At 43.4% G+C, this 16,562-nt stretch overlaps 1 protein-coding gene across 1 annotated transcript; it reads left to right on the top strand.

The window, feature by feature from the left end:
* Positions 1-12,782: 12,782 nt before the first annotated feature.
* LOC110907497 lies at positions 12,783-15,746 on the top strand. The gene has a single exon (XM_022152473.2). The coding sequence runs from the start codon at positions 12,783-12,785 to the stop codon at positions 15,744-15,746; it is 2,964 nt and encodes a 987-aa protein (XP_022008165.2).
* Positions 15,747-16,562: the final 816 nt, after the last annotated feature.

Raw genomic sequence — 16,562 nt, 5'->3', positions numbered from 1 at the left:
CTTTAAAATTCCCAAAATATTATTTTAATACAGTGGGTACAAGTTTTGGTGTCGAAATCTTGGTTTAGATAGGTGTTATGCTAATTGCGCCGTTTATTACAAAAGTTTATTTAAATTGCGCTAATTAGCATAACTCTCATTCTAGACCTCGGATTGACGTGAAACTTTGCGGACATGCTTATAATTTAATAAGCAAGGTTCTGGTCCGTTCACGTGTCCGAAATACTCGTTTTAATTTCAAAAGGCCGTTACAGTCAACTTTTAGGCGAATGACGGAAATGCGCAAAAGACTCGGATAACTCATGAACCGACCACAGAGGTTTATACCAACATGTGACCTGGTCCTAAGAGAGTCCTAAGGTATATTTATACCTCACTAAAACGGGTCAGAACTGAAGTCAAAGCAAAAGTCAAACTTTTGCGACATTCGGCTCCGAACCGGTTCAATATAGCAAATGGTCGATTCAAACGAGCGCAAACAAGTTTATATACTTAATATCATATTTTGTAAGTGTCAAAACAGGTTTCATAACATATACATTACAGATTATGCATAAATCGCTAAAAATAGCTTTCTGTTGACTTTTTAACCGCACGTTTGACTCGATATTTGACATAGTTAGAATGGTGATCAGGGGGAACCCTTTTAGAGGTTTATTACCCACATAATTACCTTCTCAAAACTACTTTTGATCCGTCATAAGACTGAACCATTTGTAAGTTATGGTAATGACAACCGTTAGTTACGACGGTTGCGTTTATGAGCTATAACTATGGAAATGCAAGACCATTTTGATTGTGAACGACTTACAGAAGTTGTTTCTTGTTTATAGAGCAGAGAAAGATGCTTGGAGCTTCTTTAGAATGACCAGAGAAGTTGATTTGTGTTGTGTGAATTGTTATGAGCCAATGTGGCTATTTATAGTGAAACTTAGGCTCTAAGATCATTACAACTCATGCTACACTGAGTGTGGATGATGGGCAGATGTCCCCTAAGTGTTATGGGTCGAGCATAGAGTGCCCATGCCCCATTAATTGGTTGTTGGTCGTTCAAAGGGTCCAAAGGTCAAGTAGTTACAATGTTTCTGCATCTGGGCGTCCCACGCGGCCCGCATGGACATTCCATGCTACTTTCACTCGGGCCGCCTGAGTTTAAGAACTCAGACGCGTAATTGAGGTGGCTCGCGGCCCGCCTCAACTTATGTCTAAACCTCACGCGGGCCGCGAGAGGTTAGATTTCCAGAATTTCTAAATCTTTTGAAATGATTACAGAATCTGGTAATTAATAACGAAATCTTTCGTAATGATTTACCTGACCTTTTGGGTTTGAAGGGGTAACTTTGCGGTTTGGCCCTCGGTTAATTACAATTAAGGACCTCGTGTTATTTACCCGTGTTGTTAAGTCCCCGTTTATTTTATTAATTGTTCAGAAAGCCTTAACTTTCATTATTGACGCTTTTAACCCTTCTCATACGAATTTGAGTATAACTCTTTCGTTTTAAAACGGAACTCCGCGGAATTTATACAGTATATTCTAGTGAGCGTATAATACTGTTACGAAGCCTTGGGAACGTTAAAGGGTCACTCAGAGGTATAATTAAACATGTTGACACAGTTAACCCCTGTAGTTCGTAATCTCTCACTTTCTTCCGCGTTTCGCTTCCGTACGATTTATGATTTATTCGTTTGAAGGTACAAGCATTTATTTAGGGTTACTATACAGTACATTTACCCTTGTTGACATTTATAACCCTCGAATTTATATACTTTCAAGGTTTGTCAAAATTAGTCCTTTATCTATTATAGATGCCACGTGTAATCAAATGACACGTGTTAACACATCATTGGACACAAAAATTCGAGGTGTTACATCCTCACCCCCTTAAAATAAATCTCGACCCGAGATTTACTCAAATAAATAGGGGTACTTTTCTTTCATTGTAGCTTCGACTTCCCACGTATATTCAGGACCTCTACGAGCATCCCATTTGACTTTTACAATCGGTACGTGCTTTCTGCGAAGCTTCTTCACCTGTCGATCTTCAATCGACAAAGGTTTTTCTATAAATTTTAAGCTCTCATCTATATGCACATCTGTGTGTGGAATCACCAATGATTCATCGGCGAAGCACTTTTTGAGATTGCAGATGTGGAACACATTGTGAATTCCATTGAGCTCTTCAGGCAAGTTCAACTTATAGGCGACTGATCCGACCCGTTCAATGACCTCAAAAGGTCCTATGTATCTCGGACTCAGTTTGCCTTTCTTGCCGAAACGCATCACTCCTTTCCAGGGTGACACCTTAAGTAATACCTTTTCACCTACTTCGAAGTGAAAATCCTTACGCTTTGGATCAGCGTAGCTCTTCTACCTATCGCGGGCAGCCTTGAGACGTTCCCGGATCTGGACAATCTTGTCCGTCGTCTGGAAAACAATCTCTGGTCCCGATAATTGGACCTCTCCTACTTCCGCCCAACAAACAGGCGATCTACATTTCCTACCATATAATGCCTCAAAAGGCGCAGCCTTTATGCTGGTGTGGTAGCTATTATTGTAGGAGAATTCGATCAGGGGTAGGTTTTTATCCCAGTTACCACCTAAATCGATCGCACATGCACGAAGCATGTCTTCTAGCGTTTGGATAGTACGCTCACTTTGACCGTCCGTCTGTGGATGGTAAGCCATACTAAAGTTCAAACGCGTGCCCAAAGATTGCTGGAAACTTTTCCAGAAATGAGATGTGTATCTAGTATCCCTGTCGGAGATAATAGACACAGGTATGCCGTGTAAGGCTACAATCTTATCAACATAAAGTTGGGCTAACATATCGGAGCTATACGTCTCCTTGATGGGTAGAAAATGTGCTGATTTAGTCAGCCTATCGACTATGACCCATATTGTATCGTTTCCTTTCCTGGTTTTGGGTAACTTGGTTATGAAGTCCATAGTTACACATTCCCACTTCCACTCGGGAAGTTCAGGCTGTTGTAGCAAGCCAGACGGCTTTTGGTGCTCGGCTTTGACTTGAGCACAAGTCAAGCACTTTGCTACATGGGCGGCTACAGACTTTTTCAAGCCTATCCACCAATAATTTGCCTTTAAGTCTTGGTACATTTTGTCAGCACCAGGATGGACTGAGTATTTGGAACTATGGGCTTCCTGGAGAACAACATCTCGTAGTCCTCCATAAATCGGAACCCATATGCGTCCGTTCAATCTAAGGATTCCATCCTTGCTAAGAGTCAACTGCTCCTCAGTTACTCCCAGCTTTTCATTAGGGTAATTAGCTTCCAACACAGCCTCTCGCTGTGCAGCTAGAATCCTTTCAATTAAATTGTTTTTGACCTCAATGCTCTTGGCATTGATTCGAATAGGTTTTACCCTTTCTTTTCTGCTCAAGGCATCGGCGACTACATTCGCCTTGCCGGGATGGTACCTGATCTCGCAGTCATAATCATTCAGGGTTTCCATCCAACGGCGCTGTCTCATGTTCAACTCTTTCTGGTTGAACAAGTGCTGGAGGCTTTTGTGATCAGAATAAATCACAAATTTAATACCATAAAGGTAATGCCTCCACAACTTCAGTGCAAATACAACGGCACCCAACTCCAAATCATGGGTGGTGTAATTCTTTTCGTGCACCTTTAATTGCCTTGAAGCATAGGCAATCACCTTGCCCTTCTGCATAAGCACACACCCCATGCCTGTGTGTGATGCATCGCAGTAAACTACAAATTCATCAGTACCTTCAGGTAATGTCAACACAGGTGCGTTGCTTAGCTTTTGCTTCAGTATTTCGAAGGACTCTTGCTGCTTTGGGCCCCAAATGTACTTTTCTTTCTTCTTGGTCAAGGAAGTCAAGGGCGCAGCAATCCTCGAAAAATTTTCAATAAATCTCCGGTAGTATCCTGCTAACCCCAGGAAGCTACGGATTTCGGTAGGCATCTTTGGCTCTTGCCAGTTCATGACTGCCTCTACCTTAGCGGGATCCACTTGGATACCACGCTTGCTCACAACGTGACCTAAAAATTGAACCTCTCGTAGCCAGAATTCACATTTCGAGAATTTGGCGTAGAGCTTCTCACGCTGTAGTAATTCAAGAATGCAACGGAGGTGCTTCTCGTGGTCTGCTTGGTTCTTGGAATATATAAGGATATCGTCGATGAAGACTATGACGAATTTGTCCAAGTATGGCTTGCAAACGCGGTTCATGAGATCCATGAACGCAGCCGGTGCATTTGTGAGCCCAAAAGGCATCACTAGGAACTCGTAATGACCATAGCGAGTCCTAAATGCTGTCTTATGTACATCTTCATCTCTGACCCTTAGTTGATGATAGCCCGACCTTAAGTCGATCTTTGAGAAGTAGCTCGCTCCTTGCAGCTGATCGAACAGATCATCGATCCTTGGCAAAGAAAATCTGTTCTTTATGGTAACTTTATTTAGCTCTCGGTAGTCGATGCACAATCGCATCGATCCGTCCTTCTTCTTTACAAATAGGACTGGTGCTCCCCAGGGAGATGAACTGGGTCTGATAAAACCCTTCGCCAGCAGTTCATCCAACTGGATCCTCAGTTCTTTCATTTCCGTTGGAGCTAGCCTGTAAGGTGCTCTTGCTATCGGAGCCGCTCCAGGAATGATGTCTATTCTGAACTCCACTTGTCTATCTGGTGGCAAACCAGGTAGTTCTTCGGGAAAAACCTCGGGATATTCAGAAATGACAGGAAGATCCTCGATCTTCGGCTTAGGTTCTTCTATTATCACCTGAGCCATGTAAATTACACAGCCTCTGTTCAAACACCTTGAAGCTTTCAGCATAGATACGTCTTCGGGCAACCCGTACTGCGTATCTCCTCGAATGGTAAGAGATTCACCACTCGGAGTCTTTAAAACTATTTGCCTCTTGCCGCAAATGATTTGGGCCTGGTTATGGGATAACCAGTCCATGCCTAGCACGATGTCAAAACCCGCTAATTTGAAGGGAAGTAGAGATAAAGGAAAAGAATGGTTCCTAATGGACATTTCACATCCTTCTAGAACAGTAGAGACGGTTTCTATCGTGCCGTCTGCTAACTCTACTTCGTATTTCGCATCAAGGGTTTTGATAGGCATATTTAGTAGTTGGCAAAATTTCTGGTCTACAAAGGATTTATCGGCGCCAGAATCGAATAGTACTCTTGCAAATATATTATTTACGAGAAAAGTACCTGTAAGCACGTTGTCGTTCTGGACCGCTTCCTTTGCATCCATGCGAAAAACTCTCGCATTTGACTTCTTTGTCTCTTCTGCCTTCTTGGCATACTTTGGGCAATTACTCTTGATGTGCCCTTTTTCATTACAACCATAGCAGGTTGCATCCTTGATCTTCTTGCACTCCACAGTCTTATGATCCTTGGACTTGCATAGTCCACAGGAAGGAGTCTTTGATTGCGACTGTGAGTTCGACGCAAATCTGCATTTCCCAGAGTGGGGCTTCTTGCAGATCTTGCAGTTGGGCCTGTCACCAGTTTGCCCATCCTTCTTTGCCTCCGACCCTCTTTTGCCTTCACCGTTTCCACGGTGCTTCTTCCCTGATCTTCGTGAGGTATCATCCTCACGTTTTCTCTTCTCAGCCTCCTTGTTCCTTAGTGTCCTCAGACGGACAGCGTCTAAGGTAAGAGACAAGGAAAGGTCAGTAACTGACCTGAAGGTCGTCGGCCGAGAAGCCTTTACGCTAGCCTTTATTGCAGGCTCTAATCCCCCAATGAAACGGGCGATTCTTCTGGGTTCTGGTGTCACAAGGTATGGAACTAGACGAGACATGGTATTGAAACTCGTCAAATACGCCTGGCAGTCCAGGTTCGTCATTACCAGTGAGACAAAATCAGCCTCTATCTTCTCAACCTCGTGCTGAGGGCAGTAGTTTTCTTTAATGAGAGCAATAAATTCCTCCCATGTCATCTTGTACAAAGCAGACTTACCAGATGCCTGCACCAACGCCCTCCACCATGCCAGGGCCTCGCCCTTAAAAGACTGGGACACATACTTCACCACATCCCTCGCTGCACACCCGCTGATGTCCACAATAGTGTCCATCTCATCTAGCCAGGTGATACAATCAACAGCACCTTTCTCCCCTGTAAATTCCCGGGGCTTACATGATACAAAGTATTTGTAGGTGCAACCCTTAGCACTGGATGCATCAGAGGGTGGTTTGGAGTGTGTCTTTGGTTTAGAGGGTGGTTTTGACACGGTTCTGCCTTGGGACTCAGTATATTGACGATCAATAGCTGCCTGAACAGCATTGTCAATCAGAGCCTTCAGTTGTGCGCCTGTCAGATGCACTGGCGTATTGTCATAGTCATCTTCATTTGTGTGGCTGTTCTCTCCATTGGGATCCGCCATTGTAACTTGAATCTGTTACAGAAGATAACAAAATTTTATTCAGGAGATTATTATATAATTGTCTTTTATGACAATTTGTCAACCATGGTACAGAGACCATATTTGGTTAACTTATTATTTTATTAAATATTAGGATTTGAATATATCCTATTTCAGCTATATAAATAGTATTGGCGGCATAAAGCCTAATCATGATGATGTTTTATAATATTAGCCGAGATTTCAGAGAATCAAAGGCATAGAGAATTGAACCGTAGTTCTTTTATCTCTTTCTGACAGGGAGTCATAGACTACCACTGCCTTTTGTCTTTATAAGACAATTATTACGGCCCATAGGCACTACACCTCTAATGGATGTTTTAATATGGTTGGCCCGTAGGCACTACATCTCTAATGGATGTTTTAATAAGGTTGGCCTGTAGGCACTACATCACTAATGGATGTTTTAATAATACTGGCCCGTAGGCACTACATCTCTAATGGATGTTTTAATAAGGTTGGCCCGTAGGCACCACATCACTAATGGATGTTTTAATAATACTGGCCCGTAGGCACTACATCTCTAATGGATGTTTTAATAAGGTTGGCCCGTAGGCACCACATCACTAATGGATGTTTTAATAATACTGGCCCGTAGGCACTACATCACTAATGGATGTTTTAATAATATTGATCACCTTCATTGGTGATTCAACCCACGATTTATAAATCATTTAGTTGGGTTTTGAAATCCTTAAAGGATTATTGTATAAGAATGACGTGCGTGATTTTAACGAATCACATCTGCCATGATCGTTAACATGCGTACAGAGGTTAACAGGGAATCAGAATCTTTTCAATTAGGTCGTACCATCTTGACTGGATCTTAAAAGACACCAAGCTAGGTTTCACCTTTTTAAGATTCTTTATCTAGGCAGATCAATATAAAAGGAATGGTTTTGATTTATTTTATACATATTAAAACAAAACTCATAACATACATTCCAAAATCTCAAATACAATTACATATTGCCCTAAACGGGTCTTTCAAATAGTACATACCTCCATAGAGGTTTAAAATAAGTGACAAGTCCACACAGGGACTAGTATAAGATAGGTGTCCATGCAAGGACTAAAGATAAGTCCACGTAGGGACTGAATACGATAAATGTCCACGCAGGGACTTATTTCAAAGTAGAAATTACATTAGTACTACTATTAAGGGCTAGTGGTCACGTTTCTTCTTTTTGCCCTTTAGTAGGTTTGCCAAGCCTTTGAGAAATCCTCGGTGGCTTTTCTTCTCTTCCTCGAACTCTCTCTCCACACGATCTAGTCGATGGAGTATTTCTTCCTGTTCAGGAGGAGAGAAACGTGGTTGTGGCGCTTGATGCGGAACAGGAGGTCTGGGAGGTATTGGATACCCATGAGCTGAGTAGTCCGGTGGTCCCATGTTTCCATGTGCTCCGTCAGGGTAACGCGCATTATATCTTGCCGACACCACATATGGGTCGCGCTCATAGCCGTAGTTGTATTGTGCTTGTGACGGTTCAAACGGGTTGTAAGCCGTTGGACCCGTGTAAGCAGGTATGGGTTGGTCATACCCAAATGGTGGCGAATTTCGTGCAGCTGGTGCGGAGTTCGCCTCCTGTATAGGACTTGAAGGTCCTTCTTCTTGTAGTGGCGGATAGTGGCTACTACTAGAATGTCGAGGAGTGCTGAAGTGGATACCTCCCCCTCCTCGTGTAGACATACGAGCATTCGTCCTCCTTCGCCTTGGCGGATCAGGTATTACTGGTTGCGCCGGTGGCAGAGGTGGTGGCGTAACTGCCACAAAGCGTGAATCCTCAGAGGGATCCTGTGGATGTCGCGGTTGTTGAGATGTCTGTTGAGGTGGCGTGTAGTACCACTCATGTCGGTCGAACATCGCTTGGAAACTGTCAGGTCCTTGATAGGGCGTTCCATGGAAGGATGACCCATCAGAAACTTCTATCGGATGCGTGGGCGTACCACGAGCTGGTTCAGTAGGATCCTCATCTTCCTCCATGGGATCTTCAGAAAAGTGGTCTTGTGGCCCTAATGGAACAAAACCTGAAGGTTCCTGTATGTAGTCAGCCGGATTAAACTGACCTATGTAGTATGGAGTAGGGTCGTCGTAATTTCGGTGTGATACCGAACGTTGTAGAGGTATGAAGGAAGGTTGTGGGTTGTTGGGATCATTCTCTGAGTTTGGCCCAAAGGAGTGCCGGTAGGATGGCGTTGAGCTGTGCGAAGTGGAATGCCTTGCGGGTTCGTAAAGATCCCTTCGTCGTTGTGGCTCTTCGCTCCGTGTCATCGAAGGATGTCTTGTAACAGATGGTCCAGCTTCGTTATCGTGATGTGTCACGACTTCTCCTCTGCCTCTTCTTCCCCTTCCTCTTCCTCGGAATATAACAGGTGGCATTTTCCTGCTCCAAAACTTATTAAAAATTGAATCGAAAATAAAGACAATAAGGAGTATTAATCCGAATTTGTCCTAAGTTCTTGTCTAGACTCAAGTATGTGCAATTGTGTCATTGAGATTAAACACAATAGGGTAGTGTTTAATTCACTCAACGTTGGCTCTGATACCAACCTGTCACACCCTGATTTCCACGTGTCTCACCGGTGGGCCCGGTGGGGGATTACCGTGACGATGTTGGCAACAATATAGTCAAACCACACAATTATATAATGCACAGCGGAAGCTTAAAGATAAATATATAAATTTCAACCTCTGGTTGTAATATCAAATGTATTACAGAAGTTGAATATATCCACAGCGGATCGTAAATAAACATAAAGTATTGTTCCATCAGATACTGCAATCAAGCTTGCGAGACTTATCACGACGCTAGGGAGCTAATACCAGCCAATTTACGTTTAGGTACCTGCACTTAGTCTTTTTGGGGAAAATACGTCAGTTTACACTGGTAAATACATTCAACTGACACATTTGAAAATGTTTATTAAAATTGATTTGAATGCGCAAGGCACAAACTCTTTTATAACTTGGGAAAATTATAATAAAATCTTGTGAACGTTTTACATGTTCTTTTATGCGTTCAGTAGCCCGGGTCGTGCCGGGTTAAAGATTTATAGACACACCACGTTTGCGTAAAACCGTAGTATAAAAACCAACGGCTACGTCTTTTAATTTAATGTCGACACTTTATACCGGGTGTACGCCTACACCGGGATGTCGATGGTCGTGGCCATTTCGTAAAATGATGCCAAGGATATCCGGGACAACGGTCATTAAACCCCCCAAAGGCTCATAAGCAACAAAACTGTTTAAATGAGCCAATCATATTATTTAATTAACCACCTAAGCGATGGAAGTATATAATGCTCAATCAAGCGGTATTAATATACCGTAACCCAAGCCCATATAGGGGAAATAAGTTAAAGTATTTACCTTTGCAAGTATATTTCCTTAATTGGATTAAATCACCGATAGCTTTTACTGGGGCTCCTAATCTGGAACGAAGGTTTTAATTAACCTCTTAGAATCCTAACGAGTCGTTATAACGGCCGTAGCCTAGACCGGTTGGTTCCAATATATATAGATATGGTTTAATCGCGCGAAAAGGCGAAAACCGAGAATGGAGTGTGATTCTGTCCCAACAAGTTTAGAGACTTGTTTTATATGGGTTAATGGTTCACACTCTGGATTTTGGGGTTCAAATGATATTATTTGACCCGTATCGGCTAAATTATGAAAACTAGTTTCATAAGCCGAACCGTGCGCGCAATAGGCGAAACGGTTTAACCATGAGAGTCGTACGCTTATTTCCTAAGTCAATATGCCTTAAATGGGTTGTGGTATCAGTAGGATACCTTCCGTGACGCCCGTAACGAGTTTAAGTTAATATTATGCCCCGTAGGGGCTTTTCGGTCATTTTAAAGACTTTAAAAGGGCTTTTCGAGTTCTACAGGAAATCTGAGTTTCCCGTACAGCTTATAAAGCTTAAAATACTTTATTTATTATTTAAAACCAGTAGCAACTGGAATCGGGTCAAAAGACCTTGTAGAACTCATGTTTTGGCCGAAAAGGGCATATTCGGTATTAACCGAACCGTAGCCATAACCGCAGGTTATGAGCAAGGTAAAAATTATTAAAAATCTTTAAAATTCCCAAAATATTATTTTAATACAGTGGGTACAAGTTTTGGTGTCGAAATCTTGGTTTAGATAGGTGTTATGCTAATTGCGCCGTTTATTACAAAAGTTTATTTAAATTGCGCTAATTAGCATAACTCTCATTCTAGACCTCGGATTGACGTGAAACTTTGCGGACATGCTTATAATTTAATAAGCAAGGTTCTGGTCCGTTCACGTGTCCGAAATACTCGTTTTAATTTCAAAAGGCCGTTACGGTCAACTTTTAGGCGAATGACGGAAATGCGCAAAAGACTCGGATAACTCATGAACCGACCACAGAGGTTTATACCAACATGTGACCTGGTCCTAAGAGAGTCCTAAGGTATATTTATACCTCACTAAAACGGGTCAGAACTGAAGTCAAAGCAAAAGTCAAACTTTTGCGACATTCGGCTCCGAACCGGTTCAATATAGCAAATGGTCGATTCAAACGAGCGCAAACAAGTTTATATACTTAATATCATATTTTGTAAGTGTCAAAACAGGTTTCATAACATATACATTACAGATTATGCATAAATCGCTAAAAATAGCTTTCTGTTGACTTTTTAACCGCACGTTTGACTCGATATTTGACATAGTTAGAGTGGTGATCAGGGGGAACCCTTTTAGAGGTTTATTACCCACATAATTACCTTCTCAAAACTACTTTTGATCTGTCATAAGACTGAACCATTTGTAAGTTATGGTAATGACAACCGTTAGTTACGACGGTTGCGTTTATGAGCTATAACTATGGAAATGCAAGACCATTTTGATTGTGAACGACTTACAGAAGTTGTTTCTTGTTTATAGAGCAGAGAAAGATGCTTGGAGCTTCTTTAGAATGACCAGAGAAGTTGATTTGTGTTGTGTGAATTGTTATGAGCCAATGTGGCTATTTATAGTGAAACTTAGGCTCTAAGATCATTACAACTCATGCTACACTGAGTGTGGATGATGGGCAGATGTCCCCTAAGTGTTATGGGTCGAGCATAGAGTGCCCATGCCCCATTAATTGGTTGTTGGTCGTTCAAAGGGTCCAAAGGTCAAGTAGTTACAATGTGTCTGCATCTGGGCGTCCCACGCGGCCCGCATGGACATTCCATGCTACTTTCACTCGGGCCGCCTGAGTTTAAGAACTCAGACGCGTAATTGAGGTGGCTCGCGGCCCGCCTCAACTTATGTCTAAACCTCACGCGGGCCGCGAGAGGTTAGATTTCCAGAATTTCTAAATCTTTTGAAATGATTACAGAATCTGGTAATTAATAACGAAATCTTTCGTAATGATTTACCTGACCTTTCGGGTTTGAAGGGGTAACTTTGCGGTTTGGCCCTCGGTTAATTACAATTAAGGACCTCGTGTTATTTACCCGTGTTGTTAAGTCCCCGTTTATTTTATTAATTGTTCAGAAAGCCTTAACTTTCATTATTGACGCTTTTAACCCTTCTCATACGAATTTGAGTATAACTCTTTCGTTTTAAAACGGAACTCCGCGGAATTTATACAGTATATTCTAGTGAGCGTATAATACTGTTACGAAGCCTTGGGAACGTTAAAGGGTCACTCAGAGGTATAATTAAACATGTTGACACAGTTAACCCCTGTAGTTCGTAATCTCTCACTTTCTTCCGCGTTTCGCTTCCGTACGATTTATGATTTATTCGTTTGAAGGTACAAGCATTTATTTAGGGTTACTATACAGTACATTTACCCTTGTTGACATTTATAACCCTCGAATTTATATACTTTCAAGGTTTGTCAAAATTAGTCCTTTATCTATTATAGATGCCACGTGTAATCAAATGACACGTGTTAACACATCATTGGACACAAAAATTCGAGGTGTTACAATCACACCCTTACAGTAGAAATGACAGACCTCCACGCGGGAAAAGCTCCGGGTCAAGATTTTACAATTTATCGGATCTCTCTAAAACTCCCAGTGAAATTCTCAGTGCGGAAGGGGCAAATTTCCCCGCTCCACCAAAACTTCGGAACCCAGGAGACAAAAATTCCAAGAAATATTGTGACTACCATCATGCTCGGGGTCACAATACAGATGACTGCTGGTCTTTGAAGCAAGAAATAGAAAAGGCAGTACGGTCCGGAAAGCTATCGCATCTAGTCAAAGAAGTAAAGGAAGGAAAATCTTCAGGGAATTCGGGAGATAATCCGAACAATCAACCAGCAATTTGCATGATCCGTAGGGTGAACAACCAAGGCATCAAGCGGTCCAATCAGCACTTGGCCGCCTGGATGCAGCAACCCATTGGTTTCCCGCCCGTCAGTCTGGAAGATATCAAGGACGGACCGGTCATAGTGTCCGCAGTCATTGCAGGACGCAAGGTTCGAAGAGTATACGTTGACAGCAGAAGCGCCACCGAGATTATGTACAAACAATGCTTTCAACAGTTAGCCCCACAGACAAAGGCGAAATTGCTCCGAGTATCAATGCCTTTGGTCAGTTTTTCCGGAGAGGTGGTCCAGGCTTTAGGCCAAATCACTCTGCCAACGACGATGGGGGAAGGAAGTTTGGTTCGAACTGTCAACTTGACGTATCTAGTGGTTGAAGCAAGGTCCGTCCACAATGTCATACTAGGAAGACCTGGTATGTGCGCCTTCGGAATTATCAGTTCTACCATACATGGAGCGTTAAAATTCCCCACCGAAGCAGGGATAGCAACACTGTACTCCGAATCTGCGATCGGTGTAGCCGAAATACGACAGAGCGATGGTGATGCTGAGCCTCCTAATACTCTCACGGAAGAATGGGCTATACACCCACACTTTCCTGAACAAAAAATTGCAATCGGGGCTCAACTTCCCAAGCAAACCAAGAAGAAGTTGTGGAAACTACTGTCCAATTCACTCGACGTATTCGCCTGGCAAACCTCCGACATGGTTGGAGTTCCCCGGTGTTTGGCCGAACATAAGTTAAAAGTATCGCACTCAATAAAACCAGTAGCTCAGAGAAAAAGAAACATGGCTCCGGCTCGTAACAAGGCCATCTCCGAAGACGTACGAAAGTTGCTGAGCGCCGGTATTATAAGAGAAGTACGTTACCAAACTTGGGTCTCCAATCCAGTAATGGTAACAAAGAAAGACAAAACCTGGAGGATGTGCGTCGATTTTTCCGATCTGAACAATGCGTGCCCAAAGGACTGCTATCCTTTGCCGGAGATTGATTTAAAGATAGACTCCCTCTCAAGTTTCCGTCTTAAGTGCTTCTTAGATGCGTATAAGGGTTATCACCAAATCCAAATGGCTTCGGAGGACGAAGATAAGACCGCGTTTGTAACAAATGAGGGTCTGTTTTGTTATACTAAAATGCCATTCGGCTTAAAAAACGCCGGAGCCACATACCAGAGATTAATGGATAAAGCGTTTAAAGATCAGATCGGAAGAAACTTGGAGATCTATGTCGATGAATTAGTCATAAAAAGCCGGGCCGAAGACGACATGATAGATGACATACTCGAAACCTTTACCAGGCTTCGGAGTATCAACCTTAAACTCAATCCCAAAAAATGCTCTTTCGGCTTAGAAGAGGGAAAATTCCTCGGGGTGTGGGTTACACGATCCGGAATCCAGGCGCATCCTGATAAAATCAAAGCGGTAGTCTCCATGCAGCCTCCTAAAACTATCAAAGAGATCCAGTCTCTAAATGGAAAGCTCGTCGCCCTTCATCGCTTTGTTTCAAAAGCGGCAGATCGCTCTATCCCTTTCATGAACGTATTGAAAAAACGAACGGCAAAAGGCCAAATAGAGTGGACGTCAGAAGCGGATTCGGCATTTCAGGAGCTGAAGGTATGCCTCGGATCCTTACCCACTTTAACCGCACCAGCTACCGGAGAAACTATCACGGTATATCTCTCTGCTTCCCATTTTGCGATAAGTGCAGTACTCGTGGTACACCGGAATCAGGCGCAAATCCCGGTCTATTACGTGAGCCGTATCCTGAAAGACTATGAAACCCGGTACCCGATGATCGAAAAATTGGCACTCGCCTTGGTGCATGCTTCCAGACGCCTCCGAAGGTACTTCCAAGCTTTCAATATAGAAGTACAGACTGATCTCCAGATCCAGCAAATCCTCAGGAAGCCAGAGGTCTCCGGACGTCTCACCAAATGGGCAATAGAGCTCAGTGCCTTCGATATCACCTATCGTACCAGAGGTCCAGTAAAAGGCCAGGCAGTGGCAGATTTCCTTACCGAGGTCCCAACCGGAGAGAGCACCAAGGAAAAACCCATCTTACCAAAAGTATGGAACCTGTACACGGACGGGGCCTCCAGTAAAGAAGGGTCGGGAGCAGGGTTAATCCTAATAGATCCGGAGGGAATAGAGTATACTTACGCGTTGCGTTTCGAATTTAAGACGTCAAACAATGAAGCAGAGTATGAAGCTCTCCTTGCAGGCCTGCAAACCGCAGCCAAAGCAGGTGCAACCTCCGTATTAGCTCATGTCGATTCATTATTGGTAGCCAATCAAGTCAGCGGTGAGTACGAGGCACGAGAGGATAATATGGTTCGGTATCTTCAGCAGGTCAACAGTTTAATCTCCTCTTTCGATTCCTGCAAAATAGTGCACATACCGAGGAGCAAAAACAAAAAAGCCGACGCTTTGAGCAAACTGGCATCCGTAGCATTCTGTCATTTATCAAAAGAGGTTCTAGTCGAGACCCTGCAGATTCCGGCCATCCAACAGACGAAGTCAGTCATGTCAGTTTCCATGTCCGAAAAGTCTTGGATAACTCCGATCGTAGATTACTTGAAAAATGGGACGCTTTCAGAAGACAAGGCTCAGGCACGGAAGTTAAAAGTGAAAGCGCTGCAATATCAGATGCACGATGGTCAACTCTACAGGAAAACCTTTTTAGGTCCGCTCCTAAAATGCCTAACACCAGAGGAAGCAAGTTACGTTATAAGGGAGATCCATTGGGGAATATGTGGCATCCACGCGGGACCGAGGATGGTTATAGCAAAAGTCATGAATGCCGGTTATTTCTGGCCAGGAATGCACCAAAGCGCGATAAATGAGCTCCAATCATGTGAAGACTGCCAACGCCACGCTCCCATAAGCCATCGTGCCAAAAACAATCTCGTTCCCGTAACCTCGGCCTGGTCGTTTCAGAAATGGGGAATTGACATCGTAGGTCCTTTCCCTGTCTCCACCGGAGGGGTAAGATTCCTGCTGGTTGCCATCGACTACTTCACTAAATGAGTCGAAGCTAAACCCCTCCGGACGATCACAGGAGACCAAGTGCTGAGGTTCGCATGGGAAAACATAGTGTGCAGGTTCGGAATGCCTCTTTGCATAGTAAGCGACAACGGAAAACAATTTGCGGAGAAGCCGTTTAAAACATGGTGCCAAAGAATGAACATCGAACAGAGCTTCGCTTCGGTGGCCCATCCCCAGGCCAACGGACAAGTGGAAAGAGCCAACCGGAGTATTGTGGAAGGCATTAAAAAGCGGTTGGGGAAGGAAGGCGTCTCATGGGCAGACGAGCTTCCGCATGTCCTATGGGCACACCGAACCATGCCTAAAACGAGCAACAAAGAAACTCCTTTCAGCTTGACATACGACACCGAAGCTGTCATACCCGCAGAAGTAGGGATCCCCACGCCCCGCATACAATTGAGCCAGCAAGAGAATGAACGAGAACTCCGTCTAAATCTCGATTTAATTGAAGAGAGGAGAGAACTTGCGGCAATCCGGGAAGCCAAGTATAAAAAAAGAGTTGGAAAAACACTACAACTCCAAAATTAAAGAAACCCGGTTCAAAATCGGAGAGTATGTTATGCGGAACAATGAAGCGAGCTTAACTGAAGGAACGGGGAAGTTAGCTCCCAAATGGGAAGGACCTTACCAGATCAAAACGGCAGGAAAAGACGGCGCGTATACTTTAAGCAAGATGGATGGAACCTCCGTTCCACGTACTTGGAACGGAGTGCACCTAAAAAAATGTTATCTTTAGAAGGTTATTCTGAAACAAATAATTGTAAAACGGAAGCTATGAGCTCCGTCATCTTTTTAATT

The sequence above is a fragment of the Helianthus annuus genome, chromosome 14, assembly GCF_002127325.2.
Source record: "Helianthus annuus cultivar XRQ/B chromosome 14, HanXRQr2.0-SUNRISE, whole genome shotgun sequence".
Taxonomy (NCBI): Eukaryota; Viridiplantae; Streptophyta; class Magnoliopsida; order Asterales; family Asteraceae; genus Helianthus; species Helianthus annuus.
This window is presented reverse-complemented; position numbering and strand designations above follow the sequence as displayed.